The sequence below is a fragment of the Ooceraea biroi genome, chromosome 7 (genome assembly GCF_003672135.1).
Source record: "Ooceraea biroi isolate clonal line C1 chromosome 7, Obir_v5.4, whole genome shotgun sequence".
Taxonomy (NCBI): Eukaryota; Metazoa; Arthropoda; class Insecta; order Hymenoptera; family Formicidae; genus Ooceraea; species Ooceraea biroi.
This window is the reverse complement of record NC_039512.1, coordinates 15,493,384-15,506,006: the sequence shown is the minus strand read 5'-3', so window position 1 is coordinate 15,506,006 and position 12,623 is coordinate 15,493,384. Positions and strand designations below refer to the sequence as shown.

The window sequence follows — 12,623 nt, the reverse complement described above, 5'->3', positions numbered from 1 at the left end:
GAAAAAACAGATTGAGAGATAGATAGATAGATAGATAGAAAAAGAGAGAGAGAAAGAGAAATGATGAGAAATAAAGAGAAAGAGAACGGTGTGGGAGCGGTGCATCTTCGTAAATCGGTGCGATACCTCGCGTAACATCCCCGAAACACGCGTGTATACGAAACGCGCGCGCGTTCCCGCTTGTGCGTTATTGCAAGCGATCTAGGATCGACATAATTCAAATTTTCCCGACCGATCGAGATTTGTACAGCAGATAAGAAATAGCTGCGGGATCAATAATGACGTCTAGCTTCGGTCGTTCTTAATGACAACGTTTCGTACGTGGCAAAATAGTCACCCAGTTTATTAAGCGTGGGTTATCGATTGCCAGATGAGAATAGAATCGCGCGGACTCGGGGATTCTAGGATGCAAGGCGATTTGAGATTCCGCAGTGTCCAAGAGAACGCTAAATCTTGAAGAAATCCAAAAGAGGGGGGTTGCAAATGCGAAGCTGCGGATTCTAGAATCAAATGTTCCAAGGATAATTATTAAATAAAAAAATCATAGGATAGGAGATTCTAGAATCCTCAAGGATCCTCAACAGATAATTTGAACAAGAAAAAAAATTAACTATGTCGACGGTAACGGTAACAATTATTCAACGACTACGCCTCGTGATTGATCATTTCCGACTCTGTCGCTTCTTATGATTCGCGAATTCCTGGATTCGCGGATTGGCGCACTGACCAAAAGTGTGCACAATTATCGAAATTGATTATTTATCGATATGTGGCGGCTAATGCTGGTTCGGTGAGGAACTCCCGGCGTCGCGTCGACCGCTTAATCAAGTCCTTGGATTCACCCTTCCGGCCATTTGCAAAGTAGAGGGTCCCGACACCGGCATGTCGTGACATTTTTCACTCACGGTTCCGCATCCTTGCTTCTACGCCTCTAAACGGTCTCATCGATGATAATCACGACAATTACGGAGCGAGAAAGTGCAAGGGAAGTGAGGGGGAGGGAACGAGAGGATCGGAAAGAGACGCTCGGAGAGGAAGAGATGGTGGGGACTGGTGGGGGAGAGGGATGAGAAGCGGTTGCGGTTTTCCAAACGTAATTTAATCGTACTTACTTCCGCGTTGTGGAATCTGTGCAGCTGAAAGCAGAAAAAAAAGACCGATGTTAGTCAGTAGGAACGTGGCTGGATGTCGCACGACCTTTCTTTTTTCTTTTTTTTCTATTTTTTTCTTTCTTTTTTTTTCTCTTTTGATAGGTCGTTGCCGTCTCTTTTCTCTCTCTCGCTTCCGCGCTCAAGACAGATATACATTAAAGGTAATAAATAGATAACGTAACGTAGCATGTACACAAGTCATTAGGAGGTAAACTGAGTTGCATACACGAATCCCAAACTCGAAGCTACTGGTTGGCTGGTATAAATCATACATGTCACTAAGGGGTTGGGGGTCTGGCAAGAGGGTACCAAAAAGGGCGAGGGAATGTTGGGGTGTGGCAGGGGGCGGCGGCGGATGCAAGTGTCATAGATGCGCATTCTCTCTTTCGTACGGGGCAAGAGGGGTGGATGCGATATATCGCTCCGGCGGAGCCACGGATCTTGCATGAATTACCAAATGCAACTCCGAAGATCCGTGGATTCGCAATCACGAGGATCCGTGATCGTCCGGGGATCAAGGGACCGAAAGTCCAAGGATTCAAACGGACGAGCACAGATCCGAGTAGCGTCGTGTCGAGCGAATTTCATGTTTGTCTTTCTGTACAGGAGCGGAATAGTAATGTTGTTTCAACATCGCCGAGGCCGGGATGCACGCGTGCAGATGCACATGCACATCTACACGTATACATCTCGTCCGTGCCGGCGTTCTAATGTGATCTGAATGAGACGTGTCGGTGTGTGCCGAGTAAGCGACTTGATTAGAGTCGGTCGCGAGTGATATTTTCATCCCTGATCAACGATCGCGATTCAGGACGACATTCTTCACCGAATCGCGCGGGAAAACAGGAGGTCTCTGACGTTTCGCGTGATCGCCAAAGAATCGCGGTGAGATCGAAAGAAGCACATGTCTATAACTGATCTTCGATATACGAATATAGTCGAACATAGGTGCGCGCGTGATAACTACCCCCTTTAATTCGCTGCTTTCACATATCGTTACTGCCTAAGCTGCGCGTTATAATTAAATCGAGAGCTCTAACGGTCTCTGTGTGTTACTTCACGGGCACCGATCGTCGAGATCGGAACCATCGACGTCGAACGTGTTGAACATCGGTAGCAGAGAGGGGGGCGGGAAAAAAGTGCCATCAGCCCTAAATCGCGGCTACACGGTACATTCATTCGCGCACACGCACACGCACACACGCGCATACACATACTCGCAAACGAATGCATAATAATTGATCACCAGGCCACACGAAATTGTTAATAGCCATTCGAACGCAATAGCCCTCCATTCATCTATGAAATAACTATATTTTGTCGTTTCGAGTTTAATGGCCCTTGTCGATCGATAGGCGGCGCTCTCGGTTATAATAATAACAACGACCGCGTCGTTTTCAATTTGACCGTAAAATTAGTTCGAAATTGGAAATGATCGTCTCGCGACTCTTTGCGTCGCGCCACCCTGCACCTCCCTACTTCCTCTTTCTACTCCATCTCATCCCTCATTCTCTCCTCAATTATGTAAATATAAAAAAAAGGTTGGGAAAGGGGAAAAGAGAGTCTCACGTCCATTTTCCCCGATGGATATCGAACTAGCGGAATGTTATATTTAAGTTCCATTTGCTCGTCCGGCCCTTTTATTGAATCTTTAAAACCCTTCGAGTTGATTCGGGGATTTAACTCTTTCGATGGGGAAAGGGGAGAGAGGAGCAGGGGATGGGGCGGCTTCGTACACGGGAAACCGTACACGCGCAGTTCTCCTACCCTCTTCTTCATGACTTAAATAAGTAAATTATCCCCGTTGATATATACGTTTCAAGACATTTCCCCGCTGAGAGGATGAGGGGGCCGGAGGAGTAGGATACTCGGCGTACCGAATGCACTGGCTGCACTCTTGAGTGCTATCTCGATGGAGGGACGGGAAATGTCGCGCGCGCGATAAAAGAAACGACAAAATCGAAATTTCAAAAGAGGGAAAGAGAAAAAGAGAGAGACGGAGTTTCGTCCTTTGCTGCCATTCGTGAAGGGTTAATTTTCCATACGTGGCGTGTCTCGCCAACGGTGAGGAGAGGGGTAGAAGAACGGAAAACGGTGAATGTCGATCCGCTGTCGCGAAAAATGAAACGTCAGGACGGGCTCGCATGCTCGCTCGCTCGCTCGCTCGTTCGCGCGTGTCGCCGGCACGATCGTAGGGGATGAGTAGAGGGAGAGGAAGAGGAGAGGACAGCAAAGGTCGCGGCTGGGCGCAGGATGACCCACGCGGACGCGATGGATAAACGCGAAAGGCAATCGTGTGCCATTAGCAAGCGACCGATAACGAGAGAAAGGAGCGCTCGAGCAAAAAAAAAGAAATGGCACGAGAAAATAGGGACGGTCACGGCGGCGAGCGGGGGAAGAGGTTGAAGCGGTAAGGGCGAACGGATGGGACGAGATGGAAAATTGACGCGTTCATTATTGCCTGGAGCTTTGGGAGCGGAAAACAAATGAGAAAGAGAAGAGAGAAAGAGATGGGGTGGCAGCGGGGAGAGGGAGGTCGCGAGTCATCGGTGATCGACTTGCAAGAGCCATGGAGGCACTTTGTGCGCCTCTTCCGGCGATCGAAGCGATTTATTTATCCGACGATGACAAATCTATCGAAGCTGGAACGCGAATCGCGCCAGTTTCGCGTTGGTTGACGGTATTTTAGGCACGTGTCGAGATGTTAGGATTAATCGTATTAGACATGCAACCCTCTAGCCGACCTATGAGCAGAACGAAAAAATGTTTATTCTTTATTTTGAAACTGTGATAATTATAACTCGATATATTATAACTCGCGAGTTACATATTTCTGTTTTATACATTTATTTATTTATATTTATATTTAGCAATTAATCGTGTAATTGTATGATCGGCTTGTTTAGGTTTGTTAGTCGATTTTTGTTGGATTCCATTTATTATTGCTATCTTAATGTACGAAGGCCAAGGATGAAATGATCAAATTACCGGCAAATTAATGATATATCTGCGAAATGTACATCCAATAAACGCAATTGAGTCGTCTGATTTTATCAAGCGTTGTACATTCGTCACGCTGTAATTTCAATGCTTTAAATCGAAGATTACATATTTGGCTGACTGTGAGCTGTGAATATGATCGGAAATTGCTAACAAATTTGAATAAAGGAGAGAGGAAACGATTGTCCACGTTTGTCGATTCTGTCACATTATCGCATATTATTGAGAATCGATTACGACGCGATATGAAAATAAAAGTCACTTCCGCAGTATCGCCGTTCTTAAGACCACCAGAAAATTAAACGCGAAGACGTGTCAACGATACTTTCAATTAGCGGATAACGTAATAATTAATCGCGCGGATGAATCGCGCGGTTCCGATTAATTGAATTTCTTGTCTCATCGCGATATAATCGATAACTCCCGGCAGTTTTAACATGTAACTATCTGTCGTAAGTATCGTTAATGTCAAATTACCCAGAATTCCCTTTTCAAACACGCGGTCCACTTTTGTCAGTCAAACTTAGCGGCGGAAAACGCTCGCGTTTGTCGGTCCAACTTCGCGTCCTCTCACGTCCGACGCGTAAAACATCTTGCCGCTCCTGAATACTTTATACACCCGGACGAACTCGGACATCGCTCCGCTTGACTTTTTGGCTGTTCTACGCGAAACGCGGCGTGTCAAACCATCCCGATTTGCATCCGCGCGACGCGTGTCGCGATCAAGGATTAATGCCACTCGCCGCGACGCGAGCGTTCTCCTGAAAATAATTCAGACGACGTCTCTTGCATTTTGCGCTTTTAGGAGCCGTCAACGGCGGCGAGCGACGCTTTCCGCACGAAGCATACTCTCTGGCAGCCTAAAAAAAGCCTGACCCGGATAATATATCTGATAATATTTTTCTGATGTACATCTGATACGTGGAAACAAAACTCGCTGGTTTATTGAAAATCTAAATTCGCTTAACATTTGGAAAAAATTCTATATTTTATAGACTCAGGTTTTTTATGTTAGATTAAATAATTCATGTGTTTTCTTGATATTTTGTGGAAAATAAAATCGATACCGGTCTCGACGGATGATAAAGAGCACTATCAGTTTTCAGCGACGGTTATGGGATATCACGGGATGAAGTAATCGTTAGATTTAATCGTCCGATTCTAATTCGCATCCGATGGGCAAAGTTAATTTCAACGGAAAGCGGCGTCGCGTCCGCGCCGAGGAATACCCGTGCCAGAATTAAGGAAACAATAAAATCGAGAGGGTATACCGCAGCCGGAGGTCGGCGTATATATCGGGGTGAGTTTGTCAACGACGCGGTCGCTTTGACGAACGGCCCCGTGCAACAGTGGCCAATCAGACCGCGTGAAAAACTTGAAGCACGCGCGCGCACGCTCGCGTCGCCCGCCGATGGGGCTTAATCGAACGTGGGCTCAAAGTCGACGACGATGCATCTGTCTGCGTGCCGTCGCGCGCGTGTGCACGTTACATACGGACACGTAACAAAAGCGGAAGCAACGGCGCTTTGTGCCTGCTCGCCGCGCGGAGAGAGACGGCAGGTCTCTCGTATAGAAGCCGACCGCGCGACAGCCTCCACGTGGGAGGCTCGAAAATGCATTCTCGGGAAACGTCTGTGCCCGAGGAAATTCACTCGCTAATTTCAGACGCGACTGCGATCGCGGATTTAGGTCACGATCGAAGGGAGACTTTCTAGTGTCCCCCTTACGAGCTTCGAACAGAAGCACCCTCGTGTAACTTGCGTTAAATAAAATCTCACCTCGTGACTTTTGTAGATTTCATGGAAGTAAACGAATGGGCGAATCGATCGGGGATAAAACCGTTAACTGAAACGGGTATAGGTTGGGGTGAATTTCGCGGTATCGAGAAGATATCGAGAGACTTCCCGCGTGTCGATTCGAGGCTCGACCGGAGATGCCAGGGTCCTCGAGGGCTAATATACCGAGGGTAATGCAGTTGGGTCGGCGGCACCGCGGATTGCTTCGTTTTCCAATCAAAATCGAGTTAGTCACTCGAGGTCAGATGGTACGGGATGCGGTGGGAGGATGATGGGGGCGGCGGTCACGTTCACCCACATACTCGAGACGGCGGAGCAGCCGAGTCGCTGTTTGGAATAACTCAAGAATGATTGCGATCCCGTTCCCGAGCGAGGAGCCCGTCCGTTGGCGTCACGTGGCCCCAATAGCTCCCCTCCCCCTATATGTATATATATATATATATATATACACATACACATAATAAAATAATACATGCACGCGCGCACCCTTCGCGACGTCCTCACCCTCCAGCGCTACTGTTACTCGAGCGTACGGGGCGTCTCGGGTGCTATCTCGGGCGAAGAACGTCGAAGGTAAACTGAAAAGAATGGCGATTGTCCCAATATCAAGATATAAGCCAGTAAGACCTGAATTATGTCATAAATTTGCGAATGAAGGAATCTGAAACTACGATATTCCTTTCTTATGGAAAACAGACTTGCATCATTCACGATCGGCAGCAATTTAAAAATTTTTTGAAACTGTTACTGTAATATTACAACTAATTTCAGGATTAATTTCCAGACCTTTAATTATCTTTAATCTACCTTTAATTAATCTGATCGCGTGTGCTCACACATAAAATCGACAAATAAGCCAAAAAATATTGATATTTAATTTAATGGTAAAGTGCTAGATATCAATTCAATTTTTCGCTCCTTTGCGCGGCGATAAGATCGTCTATTAAACATCTAACGATCTCGCGTGGCACTCGTCTTCGATCGATTCTCCCGCGCCTTCAGGTTTCCGCGGAACTTCCGCTTACACCGGAGCTCCGACCGAGGCTCCTTTCGAATTTTCTCGCTTCGTCGAGATTTATGACGGCGATTCGATTTTATTGCTTATTGCCCCGTGCGCCCACCCTCGATATTCGCGGTGTCTCATTTTGCGTTCCTCCGTTTTTTCTCTCTTTCTTTCCTTATTTCTCTGCTACTCTCCTCGCGTGCCGCTCCAACTCATTCCGTGTCTGTCTAATCTCTCTCCCTTGTCTTCTGGACTAAATTGGCGATTTTAGCAACATCATTCTACTTCTGGGGACAAAACTAATTGCGCGAGTCGTCATTTAAATCCGTAAATGCGTATTAATAACATAGTTACTTCATATCTGACGAATGGAGCGCCTAGAGCTTTGCAATTGATATCATGACGCGCAATCTCAATGATATTTGAAAATGAACACACACACACACATCTCATCTTACACACGTATACACGCACACCGCGTCTATACTTCAAAGTATAACCGCGATAAATTCGGGATGAGCGATTCGGCGATCAAAATAGTCCCGTGATAATAGTTATCGATAAAGTGCAATTATGCATTAAAGTCGGCGGATTTCGGCACTGATGTTCGTTGTGATGATGTTCAAGTTCTGTTGTAGGTAGTTCGCTCGGTATATGCGACTGAATCTCATGACGCGCATATGATACAGCATCCAAATAACGCGGAAAATTATCAGATTACTCTGAGATCGGCGTCAGGGATTCGTGTTCCCGCAAAGCGATCAATTACGCGGGATTATGCGTATTCACAATTATACCGATTAGCTCCGACGCGAACTCGTAGAGTCGTGAATGTTGCACGGCCGCTTCGTTAATACTTACGTGCGTTTGCATGTACAACACGCCGTCTGGACCTGAATGTAATTCAACGTTATGCATGTTCCGTAAAAGCTCATCGACCGGAACCTTCGAGGCACGGTAATCACGAGCGAAAACTGTTCGCCAAAGCCGCGTTGGACTTGCATGGAGGAAAAATGAGAGTTACACACGCGGAACCCCTCGAAGGAACCTTTCTTCGATCGAGCTAGACTTTGATCGCTCGGAGAGTCCAGCGCGGTTCGGGAAACAAGGAAACAAACTCGCACGTCCACGCGCGCGTCTTCCTTCGTTGCTGTATGATATACGCGTCGGTTCGATTCAAGAGTCGCGTTTGTCTTGTGCTTGATTTTCTTCTCGACACTCATGCTCTGTCTTGGCGCGGGGAGTTTCGACTACATATACGTATATATATTTGTTATATATTATGGGGTTGTTTCTAAGGGTTGAGTAGTGTTCGGGGGTGGTAAAGGGCGGGCGGGCGGGCAAGTACTACCTGGCGAAAGGGTGGGGCGGGAGGGCTATTTGTCAATCCATTTAACAACTACGTAAGGTAGTAACTCTTATAGTAACAGCTCTAGAGTCGTGGGGATTGTCGGGCGGGGGCAGGGGGTTGTTCTGCACGCAGCAAGATGCTCGCGTTTACCGAGACATCGGCATTCCCACGCCACACGTCGACAAATTTTCGCACAACCGACGTCGCGAGTCCTCCCGCGAGTGATAATCCCGACTTATCGATCGGCTCCAGGACGAAAACCTGTCTGGTATGCCTCGAGATAAAAGGGTCAAATGGAAGCCCGATCCGCTTTAACGTCACGGGGTTTCGAAACTAATCGCGCGCGCTGGAAGAATTACGTCTCGATGCGAAACCAAATATTCCGCGCGAAGGGTGGTTCGCCCTTCCGCGCGAGACGAGGTCAGGACTGAATGTCTTGTCCGTTAAGCGCATGCGCGCGCTCGCGCGGATGCAGAGCGGAAACTCGTCGACGTTTGGCGTGGCGGCAGTTCGTCTAAAGATCACTTTTCCCCGTGTGTACGTCTTCGTGTCGTTATTCTAAGGACAAAGACGCGAGAGACAGAGAAGGGCACCGGAAACGAGGGCGCCGGCTCTCCTCCACGTGTAAAGCGTCATCGTTGACGACGCCCGCGCTCGTTTCACCCGTCCTCGTTTCCATGCCGTTGCACGTAACAAACAAACTTTCGAACCGCCGTCGTCGGATTCGCGCGAGAGGCCTCGCAGTGGTCGCGCGGGCCCACGGGGTGTCCCTTTGGATCTTTAGAAACAGGACGTTGCAAAGCTTCGATGGTTACCTGACGCAATTTACAAAGAACCAGAAAAGAAAAATGAATTAAATCCCCTTTTAAATTCTTCTACTTGATTACGAAAAATATCCTTCAACCCTTTATCGAGAAGAGTAATGACGCAAGATAACGAGGATTACTAGCCCATGAATGTATAAAATGTTGAATCCTTTAATTTCCGGGATCTGAATTTTTGATTGATCGATCGAGATTCGAGCTTGTTAGAATAAAGAAATGCATCACATAAAAAAATAAGAAAAAATATAACAGACATCGCGGGATCGTCATGTTGCGCGATCGCGAGCGATGTCTGATGTGATCCGCTAGGGGGCTCGCTAAATAAATTCGCAGCGCGTCAGGCGTCTTCGGTTCGCGCGCATGCAACGTTACGCTTGTAGCTTTTGCAGTTTTGCGAAATCATGACGACGCGGCGGTGGTAGCGACGACGGCACATAACGCCCTTGTGTCACAAGCGCGCCTGGTGCTGAAGCTATTTTTATTCAGGGACACCCCGGGTGGCGGAGAGAGCGCGCGCGCGACTCACGCGCCGTGTGACCTCCCTTTTAGTTGTTTTGAATTTCCCCGACTACCCTGACTCCTTTGTGTAGAATGCATCGCGCTCCGCACCCCGTTTTTTCTTTTTTTTCTCTCTCTCTTTCGGGATAGTTCGATCCGAAAGACTCCGCCCGAACTTGACTCGAAGACGCAGAACGGAGGGGAAAATCTTCGTTAGAGTCACTCTGTGGTATCACGTAATGTAATAATATGTAATATGTTAGCCATGCAGTATATACTACTAATATATATGTATAATATATATAGATATATATAGATATAATTGATATAGCCCGGTGGCGTTTTATTGAGAAATTGGTCCCTCTCTCTCTCTCTCTCTCTCTTCCTACGAAAACCGACTGTCCGACCTGTATCATCCCCCCTCTTTTTGCTTTCAATCTCTCTTTATCTCTCCTCTACTCCGTGAATATACTCCCTCTCTCTTCCTCAGGGGCAATGCGAATCCCACGATTACGCGCGACACCCCTCGTGCGACCCTCAGCTTTTGTTATTTGCTTAGAACGACGTCGAAACACATCAATTTTACGCAATCGAGGTCAATTACAAAATTACAACTTTAGTGTTTTATAATACATGTTAATCATGAGGGGTGTCCGCGATCCTGAGGGGTGTTTCGGGGATTCTTTCTGCCGATGTATTTCAATTTTGCTGGGTAAACATTCCGTGCGAATTCAGAAAGTGTCCGCATCGTCATGAAAGTTTGCGGGTCCTCGAGGTCTAAAGGGTTGAGGTCGCTCTCAACCCCTTTCACGATTGTTAATTTACAATTTTTTAGTCGGAATTTTGAGTAGTGTCTTGTGTTCATCGTGTGGTAAAATGGCAATCAACCGAGAACTCAACTAAAGACTGACTTTCTCCGCATTCAAGAGGGGGGTGGAATTTTTCTGATGTGACGTGTATGCGTGTGTGCATGTAACCCCCCCGGCGTAGCTCTGCGCTCGCTGCTGATCAAGTGAGCGCGATGGATGACCGGATCGATCGTGACCTTCGCAGAAAGCATGATCGTAGCTGTCGGGGCTGAAGGATGTCGATTCGTACATTTGTTTGACGATGTGATGGCGAAATCGCTTTCACCCTTTCGTCCCACGAATCGAATCTCTTTGAGGAGAGAATCCTCTGAAACGCGTCTCATCGATGATTCTTAAACAAAATGTACGTAGAATTGAAAATGCATTTAACGGCTGCTTCTCATTTTCTCTCTCTTTTTCTTTCTCTTTTACCGATATATTTAACCGTGTATTAAATGTTATCAATTTGCAAAACGTGATTCTGACACTCGACATAACTCTCGTCCGTTCATTTCGCAAGTGAACAAGAAGGAAAGAGAGAGAAAGGGAGAGAAAGAAAGAGAAAAACAAAGAACGAAACAACGTGAACAAATGAAAATGAATGAAAGAAAGAGAGGGGAAAAAAGAGAGATATGATTGCCATTTCGTGTCATCGTGTCGTGTCATCAGAGTCCAACTCGCCGTGCCAATTTGCGACGCTCGTGTTGTCGCGCGAGCGAGCGAGCGAGCGCGCCGAAATAAATGTGGCCCGTTAATGAAACCGTTGTTAATGAAACCGGAAACCGAGCTCGATACTTATGGGTAAACCGATACAATTGTCATGTCGCGGTCTCGCTGTAATCTCCGGAGCGGTCGTTGGAAATACATCGACAATCGTCATCGCGCGAGCGTGTCACGCGTCTTCCATGCTGCAGGAAAAACCGCCAAAGGATTGGCGTGTATTTATAGGAAAATTCATTTGGCGAGTCGCCGGGGAAAAGAGGTCGCGATGAGAAACACGACGCGCCGCGTCAGAATGTTTTTCGCCAGAATGTCCCCGGTTTCTTACTTGACAAAATGCTGCGAAATGTTTGTTCCGATATTAATTTGATTCGGATGGACAGAGGAGTTGCGTGCGATAGGCTGACAAATGGATTCATAAACGCGACTACAACACGCGCAGTCAGTCTTTAACCTCTGGCGAACTTTGGGGAAGTGATACGGGAAAATGTGTTCCGCGCGCCAGAAATTCCGCGATGTAGAAATGATAAACTCGGTAAATAGCAATTATGGTTATGAGGCGTTAAAAATTAATGGAACGCGGAAACCAATTAACTGGCGAGCGCGCCGAGTACGTTTAGGATCAATTCGGCCTTCTCCATAGCTCACGATAATTATTCAATACGCCATTTGCCGCGTTACATCATTTAGTGGCCGTCATTAACTTAATTATTTGCCATTGCCGATAAACAACGCGCACGTTCGTAATTTCCGATCGATCCTTTTCTAAGGAGAAATATCTCTTGCAGAATGGAAGGGCGGTCCGATCCCACGAAAAAAATGCGCGGAGAAAAAAAGACTATTATATCACTAATCATGTGATATAATATTATTCACATGATTCTACTCACGTGATCTCTCACGTGGGTGGTATTGATTCATCTCGATGCGTTTTTTTTCTTCCATTTCGCGCGCAATAAATGCGATTAATGCAATCTTACACTATCATGATTCTGTTAGCGTTAATTCCCGAAATAATCCTTGGCAAGTTCCGAAGGAGTAGTAGAGTGTTGCCGTTTTCCGAGTATAAAATTACGGTGCGTACACCGAAACTTGGAACGTTTGGTTCTCAAGAAGTTCCCTTCTACTTCGTGATGTTCAATTCCGTTTGAATCGACATAACTAACGCGGCCGCGCGCGACCCAATGTACGCGAATCTATGGCGCCGAGTGTCGACGCTGCTGTACGATTATTAATAATGCGGAACGGACAAGTAAATATAGATCATCCGGGAAAGGACGGTGCATATTTAATCCCGTTGAGGCATCATCGATATCCAATACCACCCACTTCCGGTGTCATTCGCAGGGTCATTTCGATAAGCGTGGGTTCCGGAGCGTCGCACCCTAAAGAGCGACGTTCCCGCGATCGCCCATGAGTGCTCCGCGATTGT

The 12,623-nt window shown here is 46.9% G+C and overlaps 1 protein-coding gene across 1 annotated transcript in view; it reads right to left on the bottom strand.

Moving 5' to 3' along the window:
* LOC105288172 (hepatocyte nuclear factor 6) overlaps window positions 1–12,623 on the bottom strand; it is an 80,468-nt gene that overhangs the window by 10,865 nt on the left and 56,980 nt on the right. Inside the window, exon 3 of the mRNA XM_026971332.1 lies at window positions 1,113–1,136. Coding sequence (XP_026827133.1) covers window positions 1,113–1,136 — 24 coding nt within the window. The remainder of the gene's footprint in view (window positions 1–1,112; window positions 1,137–12,623) is intronic.